At 35.4% G+C, this 26,554-nt stretch overlaps 1 protein-coding gene across 1 annotated transcript in view; it reads right to left on the bottom strand.

Annotated features, from left to right (window-relative positions):
- The window catches only part of LOC110211528 (sodium channel protein type 9 subunit alpha-like), a 109,423-nt gene that overhangs the window by 32,786 nt on the left and 50,083 nt on the right, over nt 1–26,554 (bottom strand). The window contains 7 exon segments of the mRNA XM_020990898.2: nt 11,199–11,560; nt 11,563–11,671; nt 17,619–17,975; nt 18,899–18,961; nt 18,963–19,097; nt 23,794–24,026; nt 24,678–24,807. Of these exon segments, the coding sequence (XP_020846557.2) occupies nt 11,199–11,560; nt 11,563–11,671; nt 17,619–17,975; nt 18,899–18,961; nt 18,963–19,097; nt 23,794–24,026; nt 24,678–24,807 (1,389 nt within the window).

Raw genomic sequence — 26,554 nt, 5'->3', positions numbered from 1 at the left:
TTAATGATATGAGATCTAAGACATATAAGAAAATAATATAAATATATAAGAAAGAGTACCAAGAGCCATTTCCCAGTGGACAAATAGTAAGATGATAAACATAAATAGTTATTAAAAGAACAATTTCAAGGTATTTAACAACCACATGAAATACTATCTCAGATCTCTAGTAAAGAGAAAATGCAAATTAAAACAATTAAAAAATTTCACCTTATACCCAGAAAATTGACCAAGATGACAAAAGATTGCAAGAGTAAGTGTTGGAAGAGTTGTAGAAAGATAGGCACACTATTGTACCATTGTATATTAGTCTTATCATTCTGAAAAGAAATTTGGAATTATGCTGTATGTTCTATAAGCTGGAACTATAAATTGTTCCAACTACTTTGAAAAGCAATTTGGAATTATATTAAAAAGTTATTGACATTTTAAATAATGATTTAGATTAAGACACAGTTGACCTACCTATCAAATTAACACAAAACTGAGATGGATAGCTGAAATATAGAATGTTAGCATCCAAAAATGGTTCAACAGACTTGAATGTTAGGTTTAATCTGGGAATTTTAGCAAGGGAAAATATTAAGTACTACATGGTTAAAAAAAGAAAAAAAATGCAGATAGAAGAAGAGGAACTATTACTAAACAATATTTCCTGTGGAAACCTTTTGAGGATTTCAGATGAATGTAATATTAACATTATTCAAGAGTTTAATGTGCCATCTCCAAAATCTAGTTCAGCACTGCTGTATTCTGCCCTTTTCATATCATATTTGGAATTCTGTGTTAAGTTTTGGATAACCATGTTTTGAGAACATTAACAAGCTAGAAAATGCCCAGAGGGAGTTTGTTAGAAAAATAATGGATCTCAAAGCCACACCAAATGAGGCTAAGTTGACAGTACTAAGAATAAAGACAATAGGAGATAATATGATAACTTTTTAGTTATCTGAATTATTTTTATGTAGAAGAGGAGTTGGATTTCTTTGGTTTGGTCCCAGATGGCAGAAAGACCAAAAAGGGTAAAAGTTCAAATGTTGTAGTTTATTTATTTGATACAAGAAAATAATGTACTATAAGTGAGAAATATCCCAAAAGAAATGAGCAGCTTTGGGAGATAGTAGAATCTTCTGTAGCAGTATTTAAAGGGAAGGTTGGATGATGATATGGAGGGATATAGTAGAGGGAATTCCTGTAAAGATACTGTTCATACTAGACAACTTCTAAGAGTCCTTCTGTCTCTAATAGCCTGTGAAATCTATGGAAAACTTTACCAAATGAGTAGTACTTAGCTTCTTGCAAGCAAATATGTGCTTGTATGTCCTACTGTATACTGTAATCTGTTACCCTATCTTCCTGTAAATTAGCTATATCTGGACAGCTCCCACCTGCTACTAGAAGATTACTTTCAGGAGAAATACTTACCTCAAAGTTGTGGTCAGTAGTTGACAATGGTAAGGTTGGTGCAGGGAAGGAGAATCAAAATTAACATGAAGATACTGACAAGTGGATGAATAGGACACAAAATAAAAAAAAATGAAATAGAAAAAAGTTTATATAATAGATATGAAATTTTCTTCAGTGAGAGTGAATTCAGACTTTGGAGAAAGAAGCAGATCTTCATGATTCAGGCAATAATAAGGAGCCTCCCCACAACCCTGTGCATACTTCTGATGAATGGTCTCATCTATAAAATGAATGGTTTAGACTACATGATTCCAAGTTTGCTTCCAGGTCAAAATCTATGACCCTAGAATAAAAATGCCAAAACCCCCACAGCAAATCTATTATTGGTCCTACTGAGGAAACAATAGTCGATGATTCCTGATTTCTTGATGACAGGCTGTGCTGAGAGCAATCTTATGTCCCCATGCAGATTGGGTTACTTTTTCCTTAAAACTGTTGAAGCCACCTTTGACAGTTGATTGGCCCAGAGGGCTAAAATACCACTTCCAAGTCACTTGAGTACAAGATAGTCATGAGGAGCTCTGGGAGATTTTTGGTGCTTGACTGGTGAACTGCCATGGGGAACTTGAAGGCAGAGAAGGTTCATTAAGCTAAACCAACTTTCAGTATCAAAGATACATATTCTTGTTGCATATTCTTCCTTCAATATGGCTAAGTAAATCTCTTATTGTTAACTGTTGAATAACCAACAAATGTCTCATTTCTTTCCAACATCACACTTAAACTACTATCCAGGCCCAGCTTACAACAAGGATAAAGTGCTATTCTTTTGAAAACCTGCCATAATCAATTAAGAGGAACGTTCAAGAAGAATATCAGAAGGCACTGGGCACAGTGAACAATGAACAACATTATGAAAACATGAAACTGACTAAATATTAATGATCAATAACTGATATGGGATCCATGTCAGAATAAGATGTATATGGTCAGATCATCTACTATGCTAGAGAAAAAGTCAAATCAAGAGCAAATCAGAAAAAAAAGGGGGGGAAAGGGACACATTCCATGTGTTTCTAATTGGTCCAAACTGACTTATTAAAAGAAGTTATCAGCTCTAAAAATGGGAAGTGAGGTAAAAATGAGGTCATTGACTACTGTTATCTTCATTTACTAGAGCAGTTTGTTACCAGAGAATTGCTCCCGACCCCAAAAAAGGAAAAATGAACAGTTCACCTCATAAACACTTGATTGCTTTGCTAAATGGACAGATATGGCAGTGAAGTGCAACCTTGGTTTAGAGTACAAACTAACTTAACTCAAGATTGAAAATCAGTGAAAGGGAAAATTAGTGTGCAGAGATCTAGCTAAGCCAGATCATTCTGTGATCATTAAGACATGAGATTAGAAAGAGAATATCAAAGAGATGTGAAATGGAAGAGATTTGGCAGTATTTATACAGTGACTTATTCATATCATTCATGACAGTGAACTGCTACATTTGGATTCCAAAATCTTTACACCAAAAGTGTGGCAGTGACACTTTAGATGATAAAATTGGGAAATCTGAGGAACATAATTAAATATTTACATAGGAAATTTGTACAGAAATGATAAAATGTTGAAAGCATCAGAGTATCAGGATTTTTTTTAGATCAAAGAGAAGATAATTTCAAAGAAATGAAAAAGAATATGAATAGTACTATTTCCAAAAACTGAAAAGAGAAGTGACTCCTAATCTGTATGTCTACTTTATCACCATAAAATTTTATAAGAATGTTTTAAACAGAGGTTGAAGGTGTCTTTCATGAAAATGCTAGTTAACAGTCCAGAATTCGTGGATTATTTTCTATGGCAAACCATATCTTCAAAGTAAAATAATTTACACAGAGACATAAATAATATAAAATCATGTTGTGCATATTGCTGATTTCAGTGTATTTTATTTGGGATAATAAATAACCTTTGTGGCTCTCCTCTAAAAAGTGTTTTCAATCAATTAAGAAGCATTTTACTAAATTTCTACTATGTGTCAGTCAGGGAGTTAGATTTGGAATACAGAAATACAAAGAATGGAATGATTTCTCCTTTTGAGATGCTAATATTTTAATGGGGAGAAATGTACATACATTGAGAATAAATACCAATAAATTAAAAGTAATTAAATACAAGGCAGTTTTGGAAGGTAGGGAACTATCTTTGGTAGTAGTGGGAATTGGGAAAGCCTTCACTTAGAAAGAAGTGCTTAATTTGTGTTATGAAGGAAGAAAGGGATTCTTTGAAGCAGAGGTAAGGATGGAGTGAATGTCAGGCATGGGGACTGACCATTTAAAAAGCATAGAGAGAGGAGATGGAGCATCATGGGTAAGAATCAAAGAGAAAGAGAGTGTGGGAAGGATTGTAATGTACAATTCAACTGAAAAGATAGTAGGGCCAGGCTGTGAAGGGCTTTACAAGCTAGATGGAAGTCTTGATATTTCATCTTAGAGTGCAATCAGGTAACCCTGGAATTCACTGAGTAGCAGATTTAAGTGGTCAAATCTATACATAAGGAAAATGAGTTTGGCAGCAGTGTGGAGGACAGATTCAAGTAGGGAGAAATTTAAGTCAAGGAGACCAATTAGGAGGATATTGAACTAGTCCAGGTGAGAGGAAATGAGGGCCTGAATTAAGATGAAGACTGTCTAAGTAGAGATGAGCGATTAGATAAAGAAGATGTTGTGGATAAAGTAAAGAAATGACAAGATTTGGGAGCTAATTAGCAATAGAGAGTGAGAATGAGAAGTTGAACATGATGCAAAGATTCTGAACCTGGGAGATTGGAAGAATGGTAATCTGAAGAGGGCTGGCTGGGTCTAGGGAAAGATAATGATTTTTATTTTAGACATGCTTAGTTTCTGATATCTCTGGGTCATCAGCTTAAAAGGTACATTAGGAAGTTAGTTGTGTAAGACTGGGGCCGGATTAAATCATTTGCACAAAGATGATAATTAAACCCTCAAAAGCTTATGAGGACACCAAAAGAAGAGAAAACAACAAAGAACAGATAGAATATACCTATAGTTTGGGCATATAGTATGGATGATGAGCCAATAAACAGAATAAAAAAGGATAGACCAATAGTTAAGAAGGGATATGTGTCATAAAAACCCAAAAAAGAAAGATTATCTAGGAGGAGAAATTGGTTAACAGTGTCAAATTCAGCTAAAAGATCAAGAGGGGTAAGGACAGAAAATATCATCAAATTTAACAATTAAGAAATTGTTTGTAACTTTGGAGACTGTCTCAGTAAAATTCTGTTATTAATAATTTTAATTGGATAGTGAGGTTGGATACTAGACTGAAAAAGGCTGAAGAATAATTAATAGGTGAGGAAGTAGGGACGATGAATGCAGGAAGCTATTTTTAGGAATTTAAATGAGAAATGGACAAGGGATTGAGAGATGGTTGAGTCAAATGAACATTTTTAAGGATAGAGGAGACAGCTTGTTTTAAGACAGTAGAGAAGCAACCAGTAAATGTGGGGAAATGAAGATTAGAGAAGGATAAAAATGATTGGGGGGAGGAGAAAATCTGGTAGAGAAGAAGGAAAGAGTTGTGTTCAAGAGTAAATATAAATAAGCTGGCCTTGGAAAGGAGAAATACTGTCATCCTGCCTCATTACCAGAAACTGGAGAAAAGAAAGACAGTTGGGGGAGGGGTGACAGCAAGGAGTCTGAGATGAAAAAAACGGGAAAAGAAGGTAACTGAGCTCAATTTCCTCAGTAAAGAGAAAATATCCTCAGTTGAGAGGGTACAGGGAGGGGAAAGCATGAAAGGTTTGAGGAGAGATTTGGAATAGTTTTGTGGATAGGAAATTAATTGGGGAAAAATAAAATAATTGCCTTGCTTAGGTGACAGCCCAGTTGAGGTTAACATAAATTTTTACCGGACTCAGTGAACTGGGTTATATGATTTCTTCCATGTCAGCTCAATAAAAATTGAGTAGGAATAGAAGAGGCAGATGATAGGAGCAATCCAGGCTCTAGGGTTTGGTAAGGAATAAATAGGAATAGGGCAAAGAGTCAAAGGATTTGAGAGTATGGAGTTGAACTGGTTGGTTATGGAGTTGAAATTGGGAAGGAAAGAAAATTGCCAGAAAAAAGATAATGGTCTGAGAGAGCACAAAGGGATGGAAGAATGGGGCATCAAAGAATAGCTCAGTAGAGCTTAGACACAGAGAGAGATGTAATGACAGGAAGTTCTAGTGAGATAGATGAATATAAGAGTTTTTTTTATTGTGAAAGTGAAATGTGGAGTAATGGTAAATGCATGACATGATTGTCCTTTTGCATGGCTGGGGTACAGTAAAGGAATAAGTCTTTGGGTTTGAGGAGACTGAAAATCTAAGGTGTTTAAAAAAGTATCAAAAATGGATGTTGAAATCCCTTACAATAAAGTTAGGGATTGGAGAGGAGAGGAGAGGAAGAGAGTAATCTGGATTCCCCAAGAAAAGAAGATGAATAACCTGATAACTGGTATTTAAGTACCTAGTACATAGCAAATATTTAATAAATGGTGGTTGAAATTGACTGAAATTGACCACCATGAACTGAATGGGGTGAATATTTTTTAAAATTAGTTGATTTATTTTAGTTTTCTTTTTTCTTCTTTTTTCTTTTTGGTGAGGCAATTGGGATTAAATGACTTGCCCAGGGTCACACAACTAGTAAGTGACAAGTGTCTGAGGCCAGATTTGAGCTCAGGTCCTCCTGACTCCAAGGCTGTATCCACTGCACCACCAAGCTGCCTCTATTTTAGTTTTCAACTTTCATTTCAATAAGCTTTTGAGTTTTAAATTTTTCTTTGCCTCCCTCCCCAAGACGGCGGGCAATCTGATATAGGCTCTACATATCCATTTCTATTAAACATATTTTCACATTAGTGACGTTGTAAGGAAGAATTAGAACCAATAGGAGGAACTACAAGAAAGAGAAAACAGAAGAAAAAAATAGCAAATAGTATGCTTCAATGTGCATTCAAGCTCCACACTTCTTTCTTTGGATGTGGATAGCATTTTCCATCATTAGACCTTTGGAGATGTCTTAGATACTTGCATTGCTGAGAAGTACTAAGTCTGTCAATGTGAGTCATTGTACAATGTGGATTCTATTGTGTACAACGTTCTCCTGATTCTGCTCACTTTACTCAGCATCAGTCCTTCTAGTCTTTCCAGGTTTTTCTAAAGTCCACCTGCTTACCATTTCTTATAGCACAATAATATTCCACTACATTCACATACCACAACTTGTCAAGCCATTCCCCACTTGAAGGGCATCACCTCAATTTCCAATTCTTTCCCATCACAGAAAGAGCTGCTATAAATATTTTTGCACATGTGGATCCTTTTCCCATTTTTATGATCTCTTTGGCATACAGTCCTAGAAGTGGTATTGCTGGGTCAAAGGGTATGCACATTTTTATAGTAGGGTGAATGTTTTTATCTTGGTGAATTTTATATAAACCAGTATTGAGAAAGATGTGTTGTTCTTTGGACCTGATGAAGTTTTTACTTCCTTTCTGTGTATTGTTATCAATCTAGGAGCATCTCTATGGATGGGAACTTAGAGAGCTGCGCTTGTCAGTGTATTTCTTTGCTGAGTTTTTGTAAAAGAGATTTTTAAAATGATATATTACATTGACCAAATCTCTCCAAATACTGATCTTCACTATGGGGTTAATATGTGCCTGGCTTAAAATATTATGATTTTTAATAAGTCAAAATAGAGAATGACTCACATGGCAATAGAAAGTTACATATATATTGCTGATGATAACTTGCCATCTAGATGTGATATAAAATATATCATTCGGTATATGTTTACATAGTGAAAAGAACATGATTTAGTTTCAGACGACCTCAGTTCAGATCCTGGATCTGCCGCTTATTATCTGTGTAGCTTTGAGTAACTATTCTGTGCCTCAGTTTCCATAATCGTTAAAAAACAAATTAGGGTGTTAGACCTCTAAGATCTTTTTAGATCCAAGACCACTTATGTATAGGAGGCAGGCCATTTATATTGTAAGAATGAGAAATGACTGTTGAATAGCCTGATAGTTGTCATTAAGTTGTATTGTTGTGTTAAGTTCAGATCCACACCAATGAAGGGAATACTAACATTGAGATCACAGATCCAGTGAAATATTAAAGTAAGATAGAGCCAGAAGAAATCTATGAAGAATACCCAACAGCAATGAAATTCTGAGGAGAATGTTGAAGAATTCACTCTTGCCAATAAAATTTTGGGAAATTAGAAAAGAAAGAGACATTTGGCAAGTGAATTACTGTCTATAATATAGTGTCAAAGAATAAGATTTGTTTATCTTTTGGACCACATTTAAGATAGGAGGGTAATTATGTTAGAATGCACTTAGGAAGTCCATATTTACATTTTGGATGTGATCAAGAATTCTTTATACTGAACACAGAAGGAGAGGGAGGAAATGTAATACATAGCTGTTGAGCTAACATTATGAAAAACATTTATGGCATAAGAGGAATCATGTTGGGGGAAGTGTTCAGTAATTTACAGGATAAAGCAACAAGATAAACAGAAATCATATGTAAAGTTTCATGGGTGTATATATAACAATCTATAAAGCATCAGTTACAATCCAAGTGAATTTGATGTTTTAGTGCAAGTAGGCATGTCAAACTGTGCTCATGCATTTCACTGAGAACAGTTGAAATAGACCTCTGCCCAAAAGGGATTCAGTAATACAAGTGTATATGATGTTCAAGGAAACTGAGTTGATAAGTTATAGATCAGTATTCTGTTTATCTCCCTGCCTTTCTACTTCTCACTGTTAATACCCCATTTGAAGCCCTTATGAATTTCCCTCTTAATTATTACTCTAACTTATTGCTGCCCTCTCTGTCCCCTCTTCAGTTCATCACTTGCATTGTTGCCAGTTATCTTCCTAATGTAAAGGTTTGATAATTCCATTTTACCTGCTAAAAAAATCTTTAGTGGTTTTTATTGTCTACTGGAAAAAATGCAAAGTCATTAAGCTGGCATTCAAACCTTCTATAGTCTGAATCCAATCTGCCTTTCCAGTTAGATTTCATAGTACTCTACCTTTTGCACATAATGTGCACTCTAACCAAACTGCAGTACTTATGTTTCATAATCTTGTCCTCTCTTCTCACAGGCTCTTTGAGAGTGCTGTCTCTTATGTTTGGAATGACTTGCATTCCTCTATCTCTGCCTATTGTTATCTTCCTCTCCTTCAAGGGACCAATTTATGCATCAATTCTTCCATGAAGATCTCCAAAAATTTCCCTCAGTGAGAAGTTATTCCACTGTCCTTGAGTCTCTCAGGACCCTCTTTTTTTACCTATCTTTTTCACTGAGTCAATTCTTAATTTGTATTACAGATATGTCACAGCCCTCCCTTGAGATTATCAGGACCTGGAGGATAGAGATAGCAATGTTTTTCACTTTGTATTTTTAGCACTTAACAAAGTGTCCTGAGCATAGCAGTTGCTTGAGAAGTCTATGTTTTTCTATTAACATGGAGGGGTATTAAAGGGAGTAAGTAGAAAGAGAATTATCCTCAGTTGATGAGAACACTTGTTTCTTTATAGGAAAAAAAAGATTGAACTAGATAAAGTTTTTAAGTCTCCCACCTTCTCAAATCATCGCCCATTTTCAGAATTTCAGACCATCTATTTTTTCCCCCTGAAATTTAGAAATTCCCATTTTAAAATGTAAGCCTTCATTGTAGACAAGCCACATTTGGATGCTAAAAAGAAACAATAATGAAAAATCTATCATTGTGAGAATATGTTATAAAGCAACAAGCAAGAATAAGGAAATAGGTTCTATCTATCTACCTCTGTATGTGTATATATATGTGAAATATGAAACTGTTACTTAGGCAAGATAGTGTCATAAAGGAGGGCTTTTAACTAACAGGCAATCTGCTGGAAATCTCATTCTTTTTATTTTTTTTTCTTTGTGTGTGTGTGTGGGGGCAATGGGGGTTAAGTGACTTGACCAGGTTCACACAGCTAGTAAATGTTAAGTGTCTGAGCCTGGATTTGAACTCAAGTATTCCTGACTCCAGGGCCAGTACTCTATCCACTGCTCCACCTAGCTGTCCCTCTCATTAAGGCAGATCATTTAATAAGAGGGTTTATTTTGAGCTTTCTCTCTAGGTAGTATAGTAGATAAAATGAAGAACCTGGAGACTGGGAGACTTGAAGTCAAATCTGGCCTCAGGCACTGTCTGTGTGACACTGGGAAAATCACTTAACCTCTCTCTGTCTCAGTTTCTTCAACATTTAATTATAAGAATAATAATAACACTTATCTCCTAAGACTATTATGAGGATAAAATGAGATAAGATGTATAAGGTACTTTGCAAATCTTAAAACAATATATAAATGTAAATCATTATTAACATTATTATTATCAGAAAGTAGCTGAATCCATGAAGGAAACCGTTTCCCTGTATCTAATACTGATCAACTAGCAGGACCTGTTTGGTGAACTGAAAGTGACAGAACCTTGGGAATGACCATATAATCTTACAGTTTAGGGATGATGAATAACAGAAGCATCAGGTACACCATCATACATTTACCTTTAACATTAAGATGCTGAAATTCTAAAAAACACAAAGTGAAGATTCCATAGATTAATGTTTTAAAAGAAGTTGGTTCAAGAAGAATAAGAGAACTTCAAAAACTTAGCCCAGTATAATATTCTTATTCTATTAGAAAAGCAGTATGTATTTTCATTCCATTTATAAACAATTCCAGATGTGTGTATTAGCCTATGTCTTGTGCTTAGTTTCAGGATGATATTTTCTTATCTTACTCTGTCTTTTTTTTTTAAACAAATATTTTGGATTTCCACGTGGAAAATCCTGCTAAGTTAAAAATGGGTTGGAGCGTTCAGTGAGATACATAATATGATTACTCTGCCTAAGACAGGATTCACACTTTGGGTACGAGTTGAATTAAATTAGTTGGTCTCTGAAGTTTAGTATACATTTTTATAATTTTGCATTTTTAAGATTCTGGCTGTATCCAAGAAGATGTTCATGCTATAGTAGATGAGGACAGCACCCCCTTCCCCTTTGCTCAAACCCATGAAGACTGTATCATATTTGTTTTCCTGTAGGATTAAAAGAAGCTAGGAAAAGAAACTATGAAGTCGAGACCTACAAGAGGCTTTGAATCAGGATAATGTTAACTTGTTACCTTCATGTTTTGAGTATAGGCATCAAGAGATATTTTTTAAAGAATAAGAATAGACTAAGAGCAAATGGTACTCAAGTTTAGGTCTTAACCCTGGGTTAGGAGAACAAGAAGAGAGGGGTCAGGGAGCTCAGAACACCTCTATGGACAAAAAAACTAAGGGATGAAGAAACTTATTGGATGGAAAATTAGGGAAGAAAAAGCCAGAAAGTACTTCCTCCTAGAGCACTACATACGATGTGTGAGAGAGGTGTTCCTTTACATAGAATGGGTAATTCAGGAAAAGATTATTAACAAATTAAAATACCAATTCATTTAAAGTATTACTGAATGGTGCATTAGAATGTTGTCACGTGTTTTCTTCAATGGACAGATATTAATAGTTCAATGCTAGTACTGTTAGATGGAGTGGCATCCCATGAAATTTTCTGGTGTTTAAGAGGAGACCTCACCCTACATAAGGTTGAGAACCACTAGTCTAAACCACTGCTTATATATCAAGTGGCACAATAATATCACAAGGAAGCATGTAAAATATCTTACCTCATTACTGCCATCAACATCAAATTCACTGCTAAACTCTTTGGTGTTTGCATTTTCAGAATCAAATTCTGCAAGAGCAATTGGTGCTGGCATTGGGGGACTAGGATTGTGAATAGATGACTGAGAAGAACTCTTGTCTCTCATATATTTTTCCACGCTGCTGCCAGAGGCAATATTTCCATCTTTTTCATTCTGGAGATCTTGATCATTGCTTATTTTATTAACTGACTGGCTGGATGTATCATTCTTTTTCTCCATACTTAGATTTTCCACTCTTTTGTTCTCTTTTGAAATAGTTTGCTTCTTAGTAAAAGCTTCTGCAATGAGGTCAAATAAAGTTTGTTTCACATAATGGATCCCTTTTTCATCCTTTTCATTGCAAGCTGGAGATTTTGTGAATCAGCTTTCACATCACTCATGGCAGAGTTCTCTGAAATAAATGAGCTCAACAAAGCCACAAACAGGAGAAGTACCTAAATGGGGAAAGAAAAAAGGGGAGGGTAAAAACAAACCTTTTATTTTGGGGCTGACATCACCAGTTTAAAAAAAATGAACACTTTGGGCCCAAGAACAAGTGACATGAGAAGCAGCTTGTTAGTGAATAGAGGTTGAAACCATTTTCTCTCGAGAAGGGAGTAGGCCTCATGACAACTTCTGTGTCCAGTATAGTGTGGAAGTGTTCTAAACACCAATGGGATGTTACCAAATTAGCAGAGTTATAGCTAATGACCTTGAATAGAACCAGGATCTCAGACGTTGGGCTTGACACTGAACCAAGTACAGACTGCACCTATACCTAAATTATCTAGGGGAAGTTAAGTGTCACAGTGGAGTCAGGAATACCTCAAATTCTCACCCAGACACTAGTTATATGATGTTGGGCAAGTCACTTACCCTTTCTCAACCTCAGTTCCCTTATCCATATAATGAGGATAATAGCACCTCTCTCACAAGTTCTTGTAAAAATCAAATAAGAACATATGCTTTGCAAACTTTATAGCGATATGTATTGTTATTATTATTGTCATTTTATTAATTTTATTACTATAATTATCTTTTAGGTATGTATCATTTCTGGAGAAAGAGAGAGACAGAGAGGAAAAGAAAGACATAGAGATGAGAGAGGGAAAACCCGATATCACCTTCTTCCCAGGGCCCTGACAGGTGACCGCCCTAGTTTATTAGTTATTTATGTATTCTATTGCTAGCAAACTCTCACTTTCTGTGCTAATTCTTAAGATTCAAGGTCATCATCTCCTGAAAAAAATCAGCTTATCTATTACCCCAATCTTCCCTCTCCTCCTTTTCTATTTCAGTTTTATCCTCCTCTGCTCTCCAAATTCAATTGTATTCTCTGAAACTACTACCATATCTTTCAGTTTCTATGATATAATCCAAAAAACATTTACTAAACACCATGGAGAAAATAAGAACATATAGGCAAACAAAAAATGTCCCTGCCCTCAAGCAATTCTACTGAGGTGGGTAAGAGAAGGCAAGATACAATAAGGAAACAGGTAATTATAACCAAAATAATTCCCTCCACCCATCTCTAGTCTACCAATGTATCAATGTTTTCAGCATCCATGACTTTCATCTTTGCTCCAAGTAGTGTTATTAAAAGGAGGGACACATCTTAAATCTTACCATTACCTTCCACTGTGCTCTGAAAGCTTGAACTCTGAAGTTCCTCTTTGCACTCTTCTGACCTCCTATCTTTCCCTCTGCCTAACTATCTAAATCTATTCTTCAATCCCAATGTTATCTCCCTTGTCTCCTTTCCCAGATGTTCTCCTGGACCATCATCTTTGCTTTTATCTCAATTTCTTCGCACTGAAGTCTTGACTCTATTTGCCAACCATATAATAACATCTACCTTTGAATCGCTTGGCCCTTTGTTTCATTACTTCTCAGATCTTGTCAAACACAATCTTAGATTACTCCCATTACCTTCCTTCTCCTTCTACTTATGAGCTATGGAACATTCTGAAAAATTATGCCATGCAATAGAGCCATTTGAGTTCACTAAAATTTATGTTATCTAATATCACTTAGGCTCTTGATTCTCCATAATAATCCATTTAGTTCCTTCTGAATGAATAATACACTCCCTCAAAGTAGTTACTATAAATTGTCTCTTTTCTTTACAAGGCCCTTCTACCATTTCTATTCCCTTAATCTCAGATGACTATACTTCCTACTTAGCTGAGAAAACTAAGGCCATCTACACTTTTATCCTTTTTCAAAAATATCTGTCTATGCAATAGCAGAACTGGACAATGAACATGTTCAGATTTGCTTTTCCTGATATGTAATAGAGAATATGTGCAGATATTGCCTTCCTAACCTAATTTCCAACATAGAGCTTTGGAAGTCTGTTTCCAGTAATGCATGAGAAAGGGGTTGGTAGTATGTAATGATAAAAAAAAAATTCTAATTGGCTTTGCAGCCAGAAGAACTAGCAACTCAGCAGGTAGTGAGTCACAGCTGAATTTGTGTGTAGGAGGGATGAACTCTTGATCTTCCAGTGTCTTCCTTCTTGGTGGCAAGTAAGGCAAGGACTACTGTGAGCTGCTGGATGAGGCTATGGATAGCTACCCCATATCCTATTGGCCTGCAATGTTTGTGTAAGCACATGGTGTCTCTTTCTTTTGTTTACTTTTACCTTATCTCGGGTGAATGAGTATTCTGAGAGGAGAATGTGGGTTCTGGAAATCCAAAGTTCCCACCATAGTTCCCACCAGTTCTTGAAGATAGTAGCAATGGACATTGGAATAGTAGTGGCTGATGACAGAAGGAACAAAGCACTTGCATATGGTTGTGGGAATATAATCACCTGAGCTTCAAATCTTATGAACCTTTGTGACAAAGAGAAGTGCCGGGTATGGACTCTGGAAAGGCATGGACCATTGGAACCCACTGAAGAGCAACACCTATCGGAAACCTCATAAGGACTCTGTTAAGGGGAGAGTTGGATGCCCAGTGCAGGAAGTCAGGAGGTGCCTCTTTGCTACATTTATTTTCTATATATGTGCTTCACTGTCACTGCACTCTGAAGTATGTGCACATGCAACTGGTGTGTACAAAGGACAAGTGTGTTCCTTGGAAGGGAACTATTTGTAACTTTTGTTGTTTTCTATATCTTCCCAGTAAATCTCTTAAAAAGCTAATAGAATTCAACTGATACAGATTGATAACAAGGAAGACACTAGTGGAAGGACTTAGAAGGCACAATTTTAGAAGGCAACATCTTGCTTAGGATTTCTTCTAGAATAGAGGTGTCAAACACATGGTAGAGTTGCATGTGGCCCACAATACCCCTGAGTACATCCTGAACCACCTGGATAATATTTACTAATACAATAAATACAATAAAACACAAATAATGTAATGCCAATATGTCATTTTTCTAAGACCATATGTGGACCAGAGGGATACTTATATACCATTTGGTAAGTCCACTTTCTATTTGAGTATTACAGAACCATTCTAGAACACTTAGATAGTGGCCAGCAGTGTCTCTTTGGGGGACCCAGTCTGCTGTTGAAAGTCCAAATTGGGAGAATGAACCTAAAGGAAATTTTACACCTATATCATCTCTTCTTATTTCTTCCTTTTCTCTTGTTTTAGAGAAATAGGGAGTCTTGCAAAGACCACTTCGTAATATCTATTTTTAAAGTGTGTTTTATTGATGTCCTTTGTCTTTACATCATAATTATATAAACTTCTCCCTTTGCAGATGAAACACTCCTCTATGGTAAAGAAAAACACAATATGCAAAATATTGGAGATATGGCTATATCTGACAGTGTATACAATAGTCCCTTGCAATCCCCATCTGCACATCCCCATGTCTACCAGTAAGAAGGAGGCATGATTTCTTATCTGAGACTTTCACTGAACTTTATAAAGTTGCTCAGTTTTTTTTCCTTTTGGCCTATTTCTTTTTTCACAACATGAGTAATATGGAAATATGTTTTACGTGATTGCACATATATATATATATATATATAACCTACATCAAATTGTTTATTGTCTTAGGGAGGAAGGAGGTGAGGGACAGAAAATTTGGAACTCAAAAATTAAAAAAAAGAATGTTAAAAATTGCTTTTACACGTAATTGGAAAAAATAAAATACTATTTGGAATAAAATAAAATGAATAAAACACCAGAAAAAAAAATTCAATCTCCCTTTTAGTGATCTTTTCATTACATTTTGTATTATATATATTGTTCTTTTGGTTCTGCTTATTTTGTTAACTCTTTCTCTCCCTCTCCCTATTTCTTTCCCCATCTGTTTACCTTTGGTTCTGTTGGCCTGTCTACTATTGTCCCGCACTTTAATATCTTAACTTCTTATTCTTTCTCTTGATGCCTGTTAAAAACCATCCCTATGATGAATACAGGGAAGCACCAAAAGACTTATGTGGACTGATGTAAAGTGAAGTAAGCAGAGCCAAGAAAACAACATATACAATGACCAAAATAATGTAAACAGAAAGTAGCATGAAACAATCAAAAGGGAATATAGTGTAATTACAAAGAACAATCATGTTCCCAAAGAAGAAATTTGGAAAGCCAAAGTTCCCCCCCATCCCACTCCTTTATAGAAGGTTCATGTGTGTGTGTGTGTGTGTGTGTGTGTGTGTGTGTGTGTGTATAACATGTTGCATATATTTTGAGATCCTTTCAATATATACTGATTGATTTTTGCTGACTTCCCCCCTCCTGCTTTTTTTCACTTGATTAAAAAATTTCTTTGTTATATGGGATGGCTCTCCGGATGGGGATGGGGGAAGAGAATGGAATGCAGGGGGAAATTAAGTCATGTAAAAACCAAACATATCAATATAATTAATTTTTTAATTCCTTTGCTTGATCTTGTTATATTCTTAAGATATTGTTCTTTATATTTTATTTATTTATTTAATTTTTAGAAAATCTTTTATTTTTTTCTTTATCTTTTTGCTTTTTATAGACAAACTAGAAAAAGTTACCTGTACTCATTGCCTCAATTTGCTCAATTCCCACTCACTTGTAAACTTATTGCAGTCTAGATTTTAATACCACCTCCTGACAAACTCTCTTGATTGCTATGATCTAATATCTAAGAATGATCTCTTAACTAAATTTAATGACCTTTCCCTCACCATTCTCTTCCTTTTTATTGGCCTCTCTGAAGGTCTTAACATTGTAATCACCTCCTCTATTCCCATCTTCCTAGATACTCATTTACCTTATGGCTCCCATGAACCTATTCTTTCCTAGTTCTTCTATTATTCTATTTATGAATCTCATTTGTTGGAATATCAACCATCTCCCACTAATCAAGTATGAATATCTCTCAAGTTTTGTCCGGACTCTTTTCTTTTTTGATATTCTCTTTCTTAATTATCTCGTACTCTCCATGGGTTCAATTATCAAATTCAAGCTTGCATCATCAACCACCCACTAGATATATCTTCCTGGACCTCCCACTAGCATCTCAAACTCAATATGACAAAAAAAATCCTCATTTTCTTTCCTGATAAATCTAACTCTTCTCCATACTTCATTATCCCTTTTGGGAGCACTACCACCTTTTTATTCACCCAAATTACCAATCGAACTCGTTCTTGATTCTTTACTTTCCCTCACTTTCCACATATAATGATTTCAAAGTTTGTAAATGTTATTCCCCAACACCTCTGGCATCTTCACCATATTTCTCCACTCATGTGACCACAATCCTGTGTTAGGCCCTCATCATGAAGCTGCTCATATCATTCTGAGACAAGTCACAACCATCTTGGAAAAAATACTCATTTGTTCTCTATTGCTTCTAGGGTGAAATATCCTCCATAGTCTGGCTCATACCTGCCTCATCAGCTTTTTTTTTTTCCCAATGTTCCAGCAAACCTGTCCCACTATCTGCTCTTTCAGCTATACAGTTCATCTCTTAAGTCCACTCCTTTGCATAGACTACTCCTTATCAGGGGAATTTGTTCTTCCTTATTACCTCCTTTCTCTCTCTGAATTGCTAATTTTCTCCTAGGCTAAATTGAAGTGCTTGCTGGGGAAGTCTTTTATGATCTTTCCAGTCCTTAGTGTTCCCCTTTTCTTCAAAGTATGTTGTTTTTAATTATCAGCGTGCAGGGTGCAGCCTTCTTAATGGGACATAAACTTTTTGAGGGCAAAAACCATAGCAACTTTGTCTTCATTTCTTCAGTGTCTAAAACAGGGCCTTACTCATAGTTGGTACTTAATGAAAGTTTGTTGAATTCAATATGACTCTAATGCTAGAACTAAAAATAACAACTATGTCTTGAAATCAAGATCATACCTATGGGTTCATCTAAATCTCATTAGCACTTTTATTACAATTCATTTCAGATAATAGCTGTATTTTGAATGACTATTTTAAATTTCCTGAGTACTTACTAGTAGGTTACCAATGACAATAATCCCCATGTAAAAGACAATGCACATGGATTGTCCTGCCACCTCCATACAGTCCCACATGGTCTCTATCCATTCTCCACACAGTGCCCGGAACACAAGAAGAAAGGAGTAGGTTATATGATGCATATGCCAACGTGGAAGTGAACAGTCAGTCATAATCTTGCAGGCACATAATTTGTAGTTGTGACCAAAGAACTGCAGGCCAACAACCGCAAAAATAAGAATGGTGATGACCAACAACAATGTCAAACTTCTAAGAGCCTTCATAGAGTAACCAAGAATCTTGATCATCATTTTCATCATTGGCCAGTATTTCGCCAACTTGAAAACACGGAGCTAAAAATAAAGAGGAAGAAATTCCATTTTCATGCTGGTTATAGTTACAGTTTAATAGTTAATAGGCAATGGTTCTTAGAAAGCTATTTATGGAAATGCTAAAACTTAGGTAAAACTAAGATCTCAGTCTAATAAACACAACCCACCTAAAATTAGCTTTTACACAGGTCACTTAAAAAAAAAAACCCTGAATTTCTATCTTCCTTTTGCTTGCTATTCGCTCAAAGACAATTATCTTTTATTTCTCTTAATGCTTTGCATGATTTGATTTAAACTGAAATTGTTATTGTCATATCAGTTATGGGAACTAAAACATAAGCAGAAAAGCAAGGTCACAGGAGAATTAATGTTTATCAAATATAAATTTGAGAACTAAAATTTATTAAAGGTGCCAAGAAATAGGAAGTCATATAACCCTTGATCTTATGTACTTTCTTAATATCCTTTTTGAGGTTTCAAAAGAGATATTGTTTGAACATTTTAAAGATTCCCTTCAACTTCCATATCACAAATCATTCATGACTTCTTATCTTGTACGACTTTAGTTTATATCTTCTCATAAATCCTCAAAGATATAGAATCATAGTTTTTGGCATCTTCAGGGACTCAGTGTTATATCATGACTCATCTTGTCTATTAGTTAGTTGTGACGTACATAATTGCTTATTTTGATTTCTACACACCCATAATCTCCAGATGGTTTATTTCATTCCAGATCTTTGGTTCACTTTGGTCATTGTCTTTTGGAAATAAGATGAGCCTACCCTGCTCCCATTTTCCCCTTCGACGTATGAAGCTAACTGTATCCTATTTCCCCTTCTTATGTCCATGACCTATGGTTGCCCTTAATAGTCCTAGAAATGACATGCAGTTCCTCAGTGTTTTGTACATGTATAATGGAAAACTGTTTTATGGATACTTACCCCTCTAAGTAAGATGAGAAATTGTAAAAGGGAGATATATACTGTATCTGGTATCCAAAATGAAATATATCACAAGTTCCCCTAAAGCAAGGGTCACAATAAAACTATCAAATATGTGCCATTTCTCTTGAAAATAATTATATGGATGCAATGCAATAATTTTCAAAATCATTTCCAATACATAAATTCCAGCAAATACCTGAATAAAGGAAAAAAAGTAGAATGAAAGACCTGCAATTACATTTTATTATTGTTGAGTCATTGCAGTCATGTCTGACTCTTTGTGAACCCATTTGGGGTTTTCTAGGCAAAGATACTGGAGTGGTTTGCCATTTCCTTCTCCAGTTCATTTGACAAAAGAGGAAACTGAGACAAACAGGATTAAGTGACTTGCCCATGGTCAGACAGCTAGTAAGTATCTGAGGCTAGAGTTGAACTCAATTCTTCTTCACTTCAGGCTTGGCACTATATCCACTGTGCAATCTAGCTTCCCATTGCAATTACATATGCATGTGTATGCATCAAGAATTTAAAAGCAATTGAGCCCTATCTTTTTAAATGTTTCAAATCACTTAACCCTGTTTGCCTCAGTTCCTTATTGCTAAAATGAGTTGGAGAAGGGAACGGCAAACCACTGCAGTATCTTTACTAAGAAAATCTCAAATGGGATCATGAAGAGTTGGATGCAACTGAAAAATGACTGAACAACAATACAAATAATGGAAGGGGAGTTTACCCATTCTTTACCAAAAATGAGTCAAAAGGACTTGGTTTAAGTGTTTTTTTTCACATACAGTGTTATCTTACATGAATCACAATCTATCTGAGCCTCCATTTTCTCTTCTATAAAAAGGGGAATAACACTCCAAGTCCAACTTGCCTCATAGGGATCTTACATGGATCAAATCAGATGATATATGTGAAAGCAAGTTGTAATCTATAGTGCTTTGCAAATGTGACATTATCATCAATTATTGTTTTAGAAGAATAGATTATAACATCTGATGCCCAAATTTTCTGCAATGATCTCAGTTTGAATGATAGGTTTTGAAGTATACTGGTAAAAGTCTTTCTGGCTGAGAATAAAAGAGGAACTATAGGAATGAATAATATCATTTTAAGACATTTGTCTCTCCTAGTCTGAATATTCCTAGAGCCACAAAGAACCAGTTGACAAGCTGCCTAATGATTTATCAAAAGAGAAAAAAAAAATGAGTGGATAAGTAACATAGTGGTAGTCAAGGTAAGGCTACTGAAGTTCTGACACAAAATATATGATTAATTCAGGACTTTCATATCAAGGTGCCAAAAATAGAACCCCATGAACTAAGATGAGTGAGAAAAGGGAACTTTGTGGCTGAACTCTCCCAATACTCCTTTCTAAACAACTTTAAAATGGCACATGAAATAACCAACAGAAAGTTGGGATAAAACATTTTTCTAGTCCATAACAATTTAGGAAGTCAGAAGGAGAGATAAATGACACTGAAAGGGGGGCAGGCCAGGAGCACAGCATGGCAGCAGCTCCAGCTGTGGGCCTTGGAGGTGGCAACTACAGCAGCAACAGAAGTGTCAAGAGTTATAACCACCCATGGATAGTAAGGAGATTGAAAACCTGGGCAGAAAGAGATTCCAGGAGACCTCTTTATTGGCACTAGGTGTAGATCTCAACACTGGAAATTCTATTGCCTGATACTCAATCTAGTTTGCTGTTCCAGAGTGGAGAGGAGCACTTGGATCATAAGGGAGCAAGGGCCATAGTTCTGGGTTGCAGTTCCAGGGAGGAATGGTTTTCTGGTAACAGAGACCAAGGGCTCTAACTGCGTAAGGATTGACATACAGACCACGAGAGTACTGACCACAGCTTTCCAGGGATCATACAACCTTAGAAGCACAGAAAACTTATGTGTCCCCAGAACTAGCTGAGAAAACATCAGGTAAAAAAAAAACACTCAAACTTGAGACAGGGATTCCTGCACCCGCCAACCAGGTGAACAGAGCTCAACTCTAACATAGAGTTCAAAGTCAAAAAGTACGCTGGAAAAATGAGCAAACAACCAAAAATAACCTCACGTTATAAAGCTATTATGGTGACAGGGAAGCTTAAGACACAAACTCAGAAGATGATGATGGCAAGAAAACATCTCCAAGGAAAGCCTTAAATTTAAAAATGCTGACTGGACATAAGCCCAACAAGAATTCCTAGGACAGTTAAAGAAAGAGACAAAGAAAAACAAAACAAAAATGATTTTAAAAATCAGAGTGGTAGGAAAAAATTGAGAAAAGAAAGGAGAGCAAAGTAAGAAAATTGTGAAAAGGGAATAAACAACTTGGTAAAGGAGATACACAAATACTAAAGAAAATAACTCCTTAAAAAACAGAATTGGCAAAATCATGAAAGAGACACAGAACTTCACTGAAGAAATGAGCATATGGAAGCTAACAACTCCACAAGGCATCAAGAAACAATAAAACAAAATCAAAAGAATGAAAAAAGGAGAAAGTGAAATACCTTATAGGAAAAGTAAATGAATCTGGAAAATGGATTGAACAGAGATAATTTAAGAATTATTGTACTGCCTGAAACCCATGATCAGAAAAAAGAACCTAAACATCATATTTTGAGAAATAAGGAAAACTGCCCATATGTTTTAGAACCAAGGGCAAAATTGAAATCAAAAGAATCCATCTATCACCTTCTGAAAAAGATCCCAAAATGAAAACTTCCAGAAACATTATAGCCAAATTCCAAAGCTATTAGATCAAAGAGAAAATGCTGAAAACAACCAGAAAGAAACAATTCAAATTCTTGTGAAGCCACAGTCAGGATCAGTCAAGATTTAGCAGCTCTCATCTTAAAGGAGTAGAAGACTTAGAATATATATTCTGGAAGGCAAAGGAACCAGGATTACAACCAAGAATAATCTATCCAGCAAAACTAAGTAATATCATACTTTTATTCTACAGAGAAAAAAAAAAGACAATTAATGAAATAGAGTACTTCCAGATGTTCTTGATTAAAAAACAAACAAAAAAACTGTATAGAAAACTTCATTCAAAGACAAGACTTGAGACAAACATTGAAAAGTAAACATGAAGAATTTAATGAGGTTAAACTGTCTAAATTACTAAATGGGAAGATGATACATGTAACCCACAAGAACTTTATCATAGGGTTGTTAAAAGGAGTCTACTTAGATGGGGGTGTGGATGTGAGTTGACTATGTTAGACAATTATAAAAGAAAAATGGAAGGCTGAGAAAGAAGGATGCACTGGGAGAAGTGGAAAGGCAATGAAGAATGGGAAAATTATTTCACATAAAAGAGGCATTCAAGGAAGAGTTTTGATAATGGAGAGGAAAATAGGGGGTGGAATGTGCAAGTCTTGAAACTCACTAGCATCTGTACTGATTCAAGGAGGGAAGAATATATTATACACACATTTAGTTGGGCATAGAAATTCATATTAGCCAGGAGGGTGATATAGGGTAGCAAGAGAAAATAGGAAAGAGATTAAAAGAAAGTTTGGTAAGAAGAAGGGAAGATTAAGGAAGACAGTGGTCAGAAGCAAAACAGACTTTTGAGGAAAGATAAGATGAAAAAAGGAAAGAGAAGGATAACAGAAGAAAATAGGATGGAGGGGGAATACACAGTAACGATAAGTGTGAATGCAAATGGGATGAACTCACCTATAAAATGGAAGTGGGTAGCAAAATGGATTAGAAATCCATTGAAACAATTGAATTGAAACATTGAAAACAATATTTTGTTTTCAAGAAACACTTGAAACATTATGACGCAGTTAAAATAAGAAGGTGGAGCAGAATTTGTTTTGCTTCAGATGAATTAAAAAAGTCAGGGGTAGCAATAATGACTTACATGAACTGATGTGAAGTAATGTGACCAGAACCAGGAGAACAATTCATACAAAGACAATAAATATGGTAAAGACAAACAACTTTGAAAGAATTAGGAGCTTTGTTTAGTCTAATTACCAATTACATTTCCAGAGGACTAGCAAAGAAACATGCTACCCAGCTTCTGGTACAGAGGTAAATAAATCGGATGCCACAATGAAATCTATTTTTTTTTTGACAGGGCCAATGTGAAAATCTATTTTGCTACAGAACTCTGGCTCCTGAGAAACTGTCTAGTTTATTAAAGTTCTGATTTTTCCAAATTTAGAAATAGAATTTTGAAAGTTTACTATTTTATTTTAATGATTGCCATATCAGCTTGAACGTTGTGTAACCAATGAAGTCAGACATTTCAAAAGTGACTGAGAATACCTCCTTTTCTGGACAAAATTTGGTCTCTGATCATAGTTTAGTGTTTCGGCATATTTTGTTTCTTTTTTTTTTTTGTATGTAGAACACATCCAAATTTGCACAGTGTAACTAGATTACTCACAAGAGTTCTTATGAGAGCACTTAAAAATCAATCCTGCTTAAAGATAATTGTATACATGATGCTCATACACTTACTGTAAAGAGTCATGGCCTCATATATCTATCTTACATTTATTTAGAGCCTACTGCAAAAATCACTATTTTAAGTAGCAGAGAGTTGGTTGTTGAAAGTGGGGAATATATTAATCCCAACCTAGGTCTTTCCAAATTATGTTTTTCTATTTGGTCACAAGGTAATTTTCATAGTTCTGGACAATCTGCTAAATCGCATCTATTTTTTTCAAACGATTTGTAAAAAATAAATCGAAGTGAAAAATAAAGAAATTAAAATGATGCTCTCCCAAAGTATTTTTTTTGGCACTAATTTCATTTATTTTCATAGAGACTACCATGGACTGTGCCCCATGTTAAATGTTATGTTTATTTGATACTGCAGATTAAGAAAGTTTTAGTTAAAAGTCACAAAGCATTAAGTAACAAATTCACCTGGTGTCCCACAAAGAGGACATAGAAGAATTTCTCATTCATTGGGTAGTGATCCAGGGCCATAAACAATAGGTTCATAATGATACAAATAACAATAACCAAGTCAAAAAATGGATCCATGACAATGGAATGGAGACAATCTTTGCATTTTAGCCAAAATGGACAGCAATTCCAGATCAGAAACCTTTTAGCAAATCTCTTCCAAGAACTTCTTAGCCTGCACTTGTCAAGTTCTGGGAAGAAAGAATATAAAACATGAAGAAATTCAGTTGTTTTATTTCTTTGTAATTCTCAATGAGTTATTAAAGCTTCTACCTCTTAGTTTTTCTAAGATAACTTTTAATCAGGTTTGGGGGTTTAAATTTTGCAAATGGAATAGGAAACTACAGATAAAAATACAATATATTCCACAAATATTTTCCATAGAATACAAGAAATACATATATTTTCATGCTAGAGAGACTAAGTGTTAAAGAAGGTAAACTGAAAGCAGTTGATGAAGAAAATAAACATCTGAAATGTCATAATAGATATGAAAATTAATGATTTTTTTAAAAAGAGAATTTTATTAGAGTTTTCAGTCTCATGAGATAATACCATCTTTTTCTCCCTATGATTAGACTCGTAGCTTATATATGAACATTTTATGACAAACAATTTGAGAAGATTTCCTCATCTAGTCCTTACCCTAAGTCCCCCAAATTATTTCATAATACTTAAAACATATGCAGAGTAGATGGTAATGACCTTTTTTGGTAATACTTTCTAAAAATGACACTGTCTTGAAACATCTTACTTTTCTGAAACCATCCTAAGTCTCTCATTGTATTTTTGAAAAGTCTAATTTACCTGGAATTCATGGCGGAAAAAAAGTTATAACATACCTTTCATGCTATTTAATATGTTGGTTCTGCTCATTGCTTTTTCTCTAACAGTGGGATCTTCCAGCATATCCATAGAAACCTGGCAAGTATTTATTTGTCTTTCCTTCTCATCAATTTGCATAGTGCTTCCCTGTAAAGAAATTTGAAGAAGAAGCCTTCACACTGGCTTCTGCCCAATCAATAAAGAACATATTATGATTATTTTTGGTCTGATCTAGAAAGGTCAGCTAGAAGTCTCAGAAATCAACATGAGGTAGAATTATAAAATCATATAGTTAATTTTCATCTCTTTTTCTAATCTTCCAACTTTCCCTATCTATATTCATTCCTTTTGTGCTACCTATAAACATATCTAAGTTTCCTCCGTACTTAAAATCTGTTACTACTATATATTTAACCTTTGATTGTATATCTCTCCTCCCTTCCTCCAGTCAAACTCCATAAAAGAGCAATTTATATTACATTCCTCCACTTTTGTTAAGGCAGTTGGGGTTAAGTGACTTGCCCAAGGTCACACAGCTAATAAGTGTCAGGTGTTTGGTCTGAGGTCACATTTGAACTCAGGTCCTCCAAGGCTGGTGCTATATCCACTGTTGCCACCTAGCTGCCCCTCATTCCTCCACTTCTTCTCCTGTCACTACTGTTAACCTCCTCTAATTTGTCTTTCAATCTCAATAGTCAACTGAAACTTCTCTTTCCAGTTATCCATGGTGTATTAATTATCAAACCTAATAGCTATTCCTAAATTGTCTTCCTTCTTTTTTCTTTTTTTCTTTTTTCAATTGTCTTCCTTCTCAACCTCCCTGCAGCACTTGGCACTGTTGAACTCTGCCTCCTCCTGAATTTTCTCTCTTCTCTAGGTTTTCATGACACTGAACTTTCTTGGATTTCCTCCCACTTGTCTGACCAATTTTTCTCATTTTCCTTTGCTAGATTATTACTTATATCTTCCCCCGTAACTGTAGAAGTATCCCTGGGTTCTATTCTGGCTAATATTCTACTTTCTCACTTTAATTTCTTATTTGATATTATCATCAGCTCCCATTGGTTCAATGACCATTTCTATGGAAACGGTTTGCTGCTTTATGTATCCATTCCTAGTCTCTCTCTCTTCAACTTTAGTTCCACCAATTGCTGATTAGTTATTTGAGCTAGAGATCCAGCAGTCATCTCAAACTCAATATGTTTAAACAGAACTCTGAGAGAAGTGATTTTTTAAAAATTATGGTAATACCTAATTATTAAATTGGAATCCAGGATTTTCTTATTTCCTCATTGAGGGATCAGCCCCTCTAGGTTATTCTCTGAAGGACAAGGCTGATAGATGAGATTGCCTAAATACTCTGGGAACATGCTCTTGGAAGTTGGATGTGACCCCACCAGACTAGGAGACCTTACCAGGTCCAGCTTCAAAGCGTTAAACTTATGCCCTTGTAACCTAGCTTGGAGTTTAGAGTGAATTAGCTCACGAAGGTGAAAGCCAACCACGGTGGTCTAGGTAGAATTGGATTACTCTGTCTAGATTGCTGGAGGTGGCTGAGTCTCGTAATTAAGTCATGTTCTCAACAGGAGGAGCTGAAGACTTTTAACTTATTTCCTAATTTAAATGTCTACCCCCTCATTGGCTGTTCACCAATCAGGGTTGATTTTCACATCAGGCCCACCGCTTTCCTTTCCAAAGGTATTTAAAGCATTCAATGTCTCCACAGTTTTGTCTTTGATTTCTGAGAAAAACCACCAATTTATTATCAGTCTAATTAATAAATTGATTATTAATTATCCAGTAACTGTAAGGTTTTTCATTCACTTCAACTCATTATCTTTTCCTTCTCCAAATCCTCCTCTCTTCTGAGGTTTCCTATTACTGATGAGGTCAC

This window comes from Phascolarctos cinereus, unplaced genomic scaffold (genome assembly GCF_003287225.1).
Source record: "Phascolarctos cinereus isolate Bilbo 61053 unplaced genomic scaffold, phaCin_HiC Scaffold_726;HRSCAF=1367, whole genome shotgun sequence".
Taxonomy (NCBI): domain Eukaryota; kingdom Metazoa; phylum Chordata; class Mammalia; order Diprotodontia; family Phascolarctidae; genus Phascolarctos; species Phascolarctos cinereus.
This window is presented reverse-complemented; position numbering and strand designations above follow the sequence as displayed.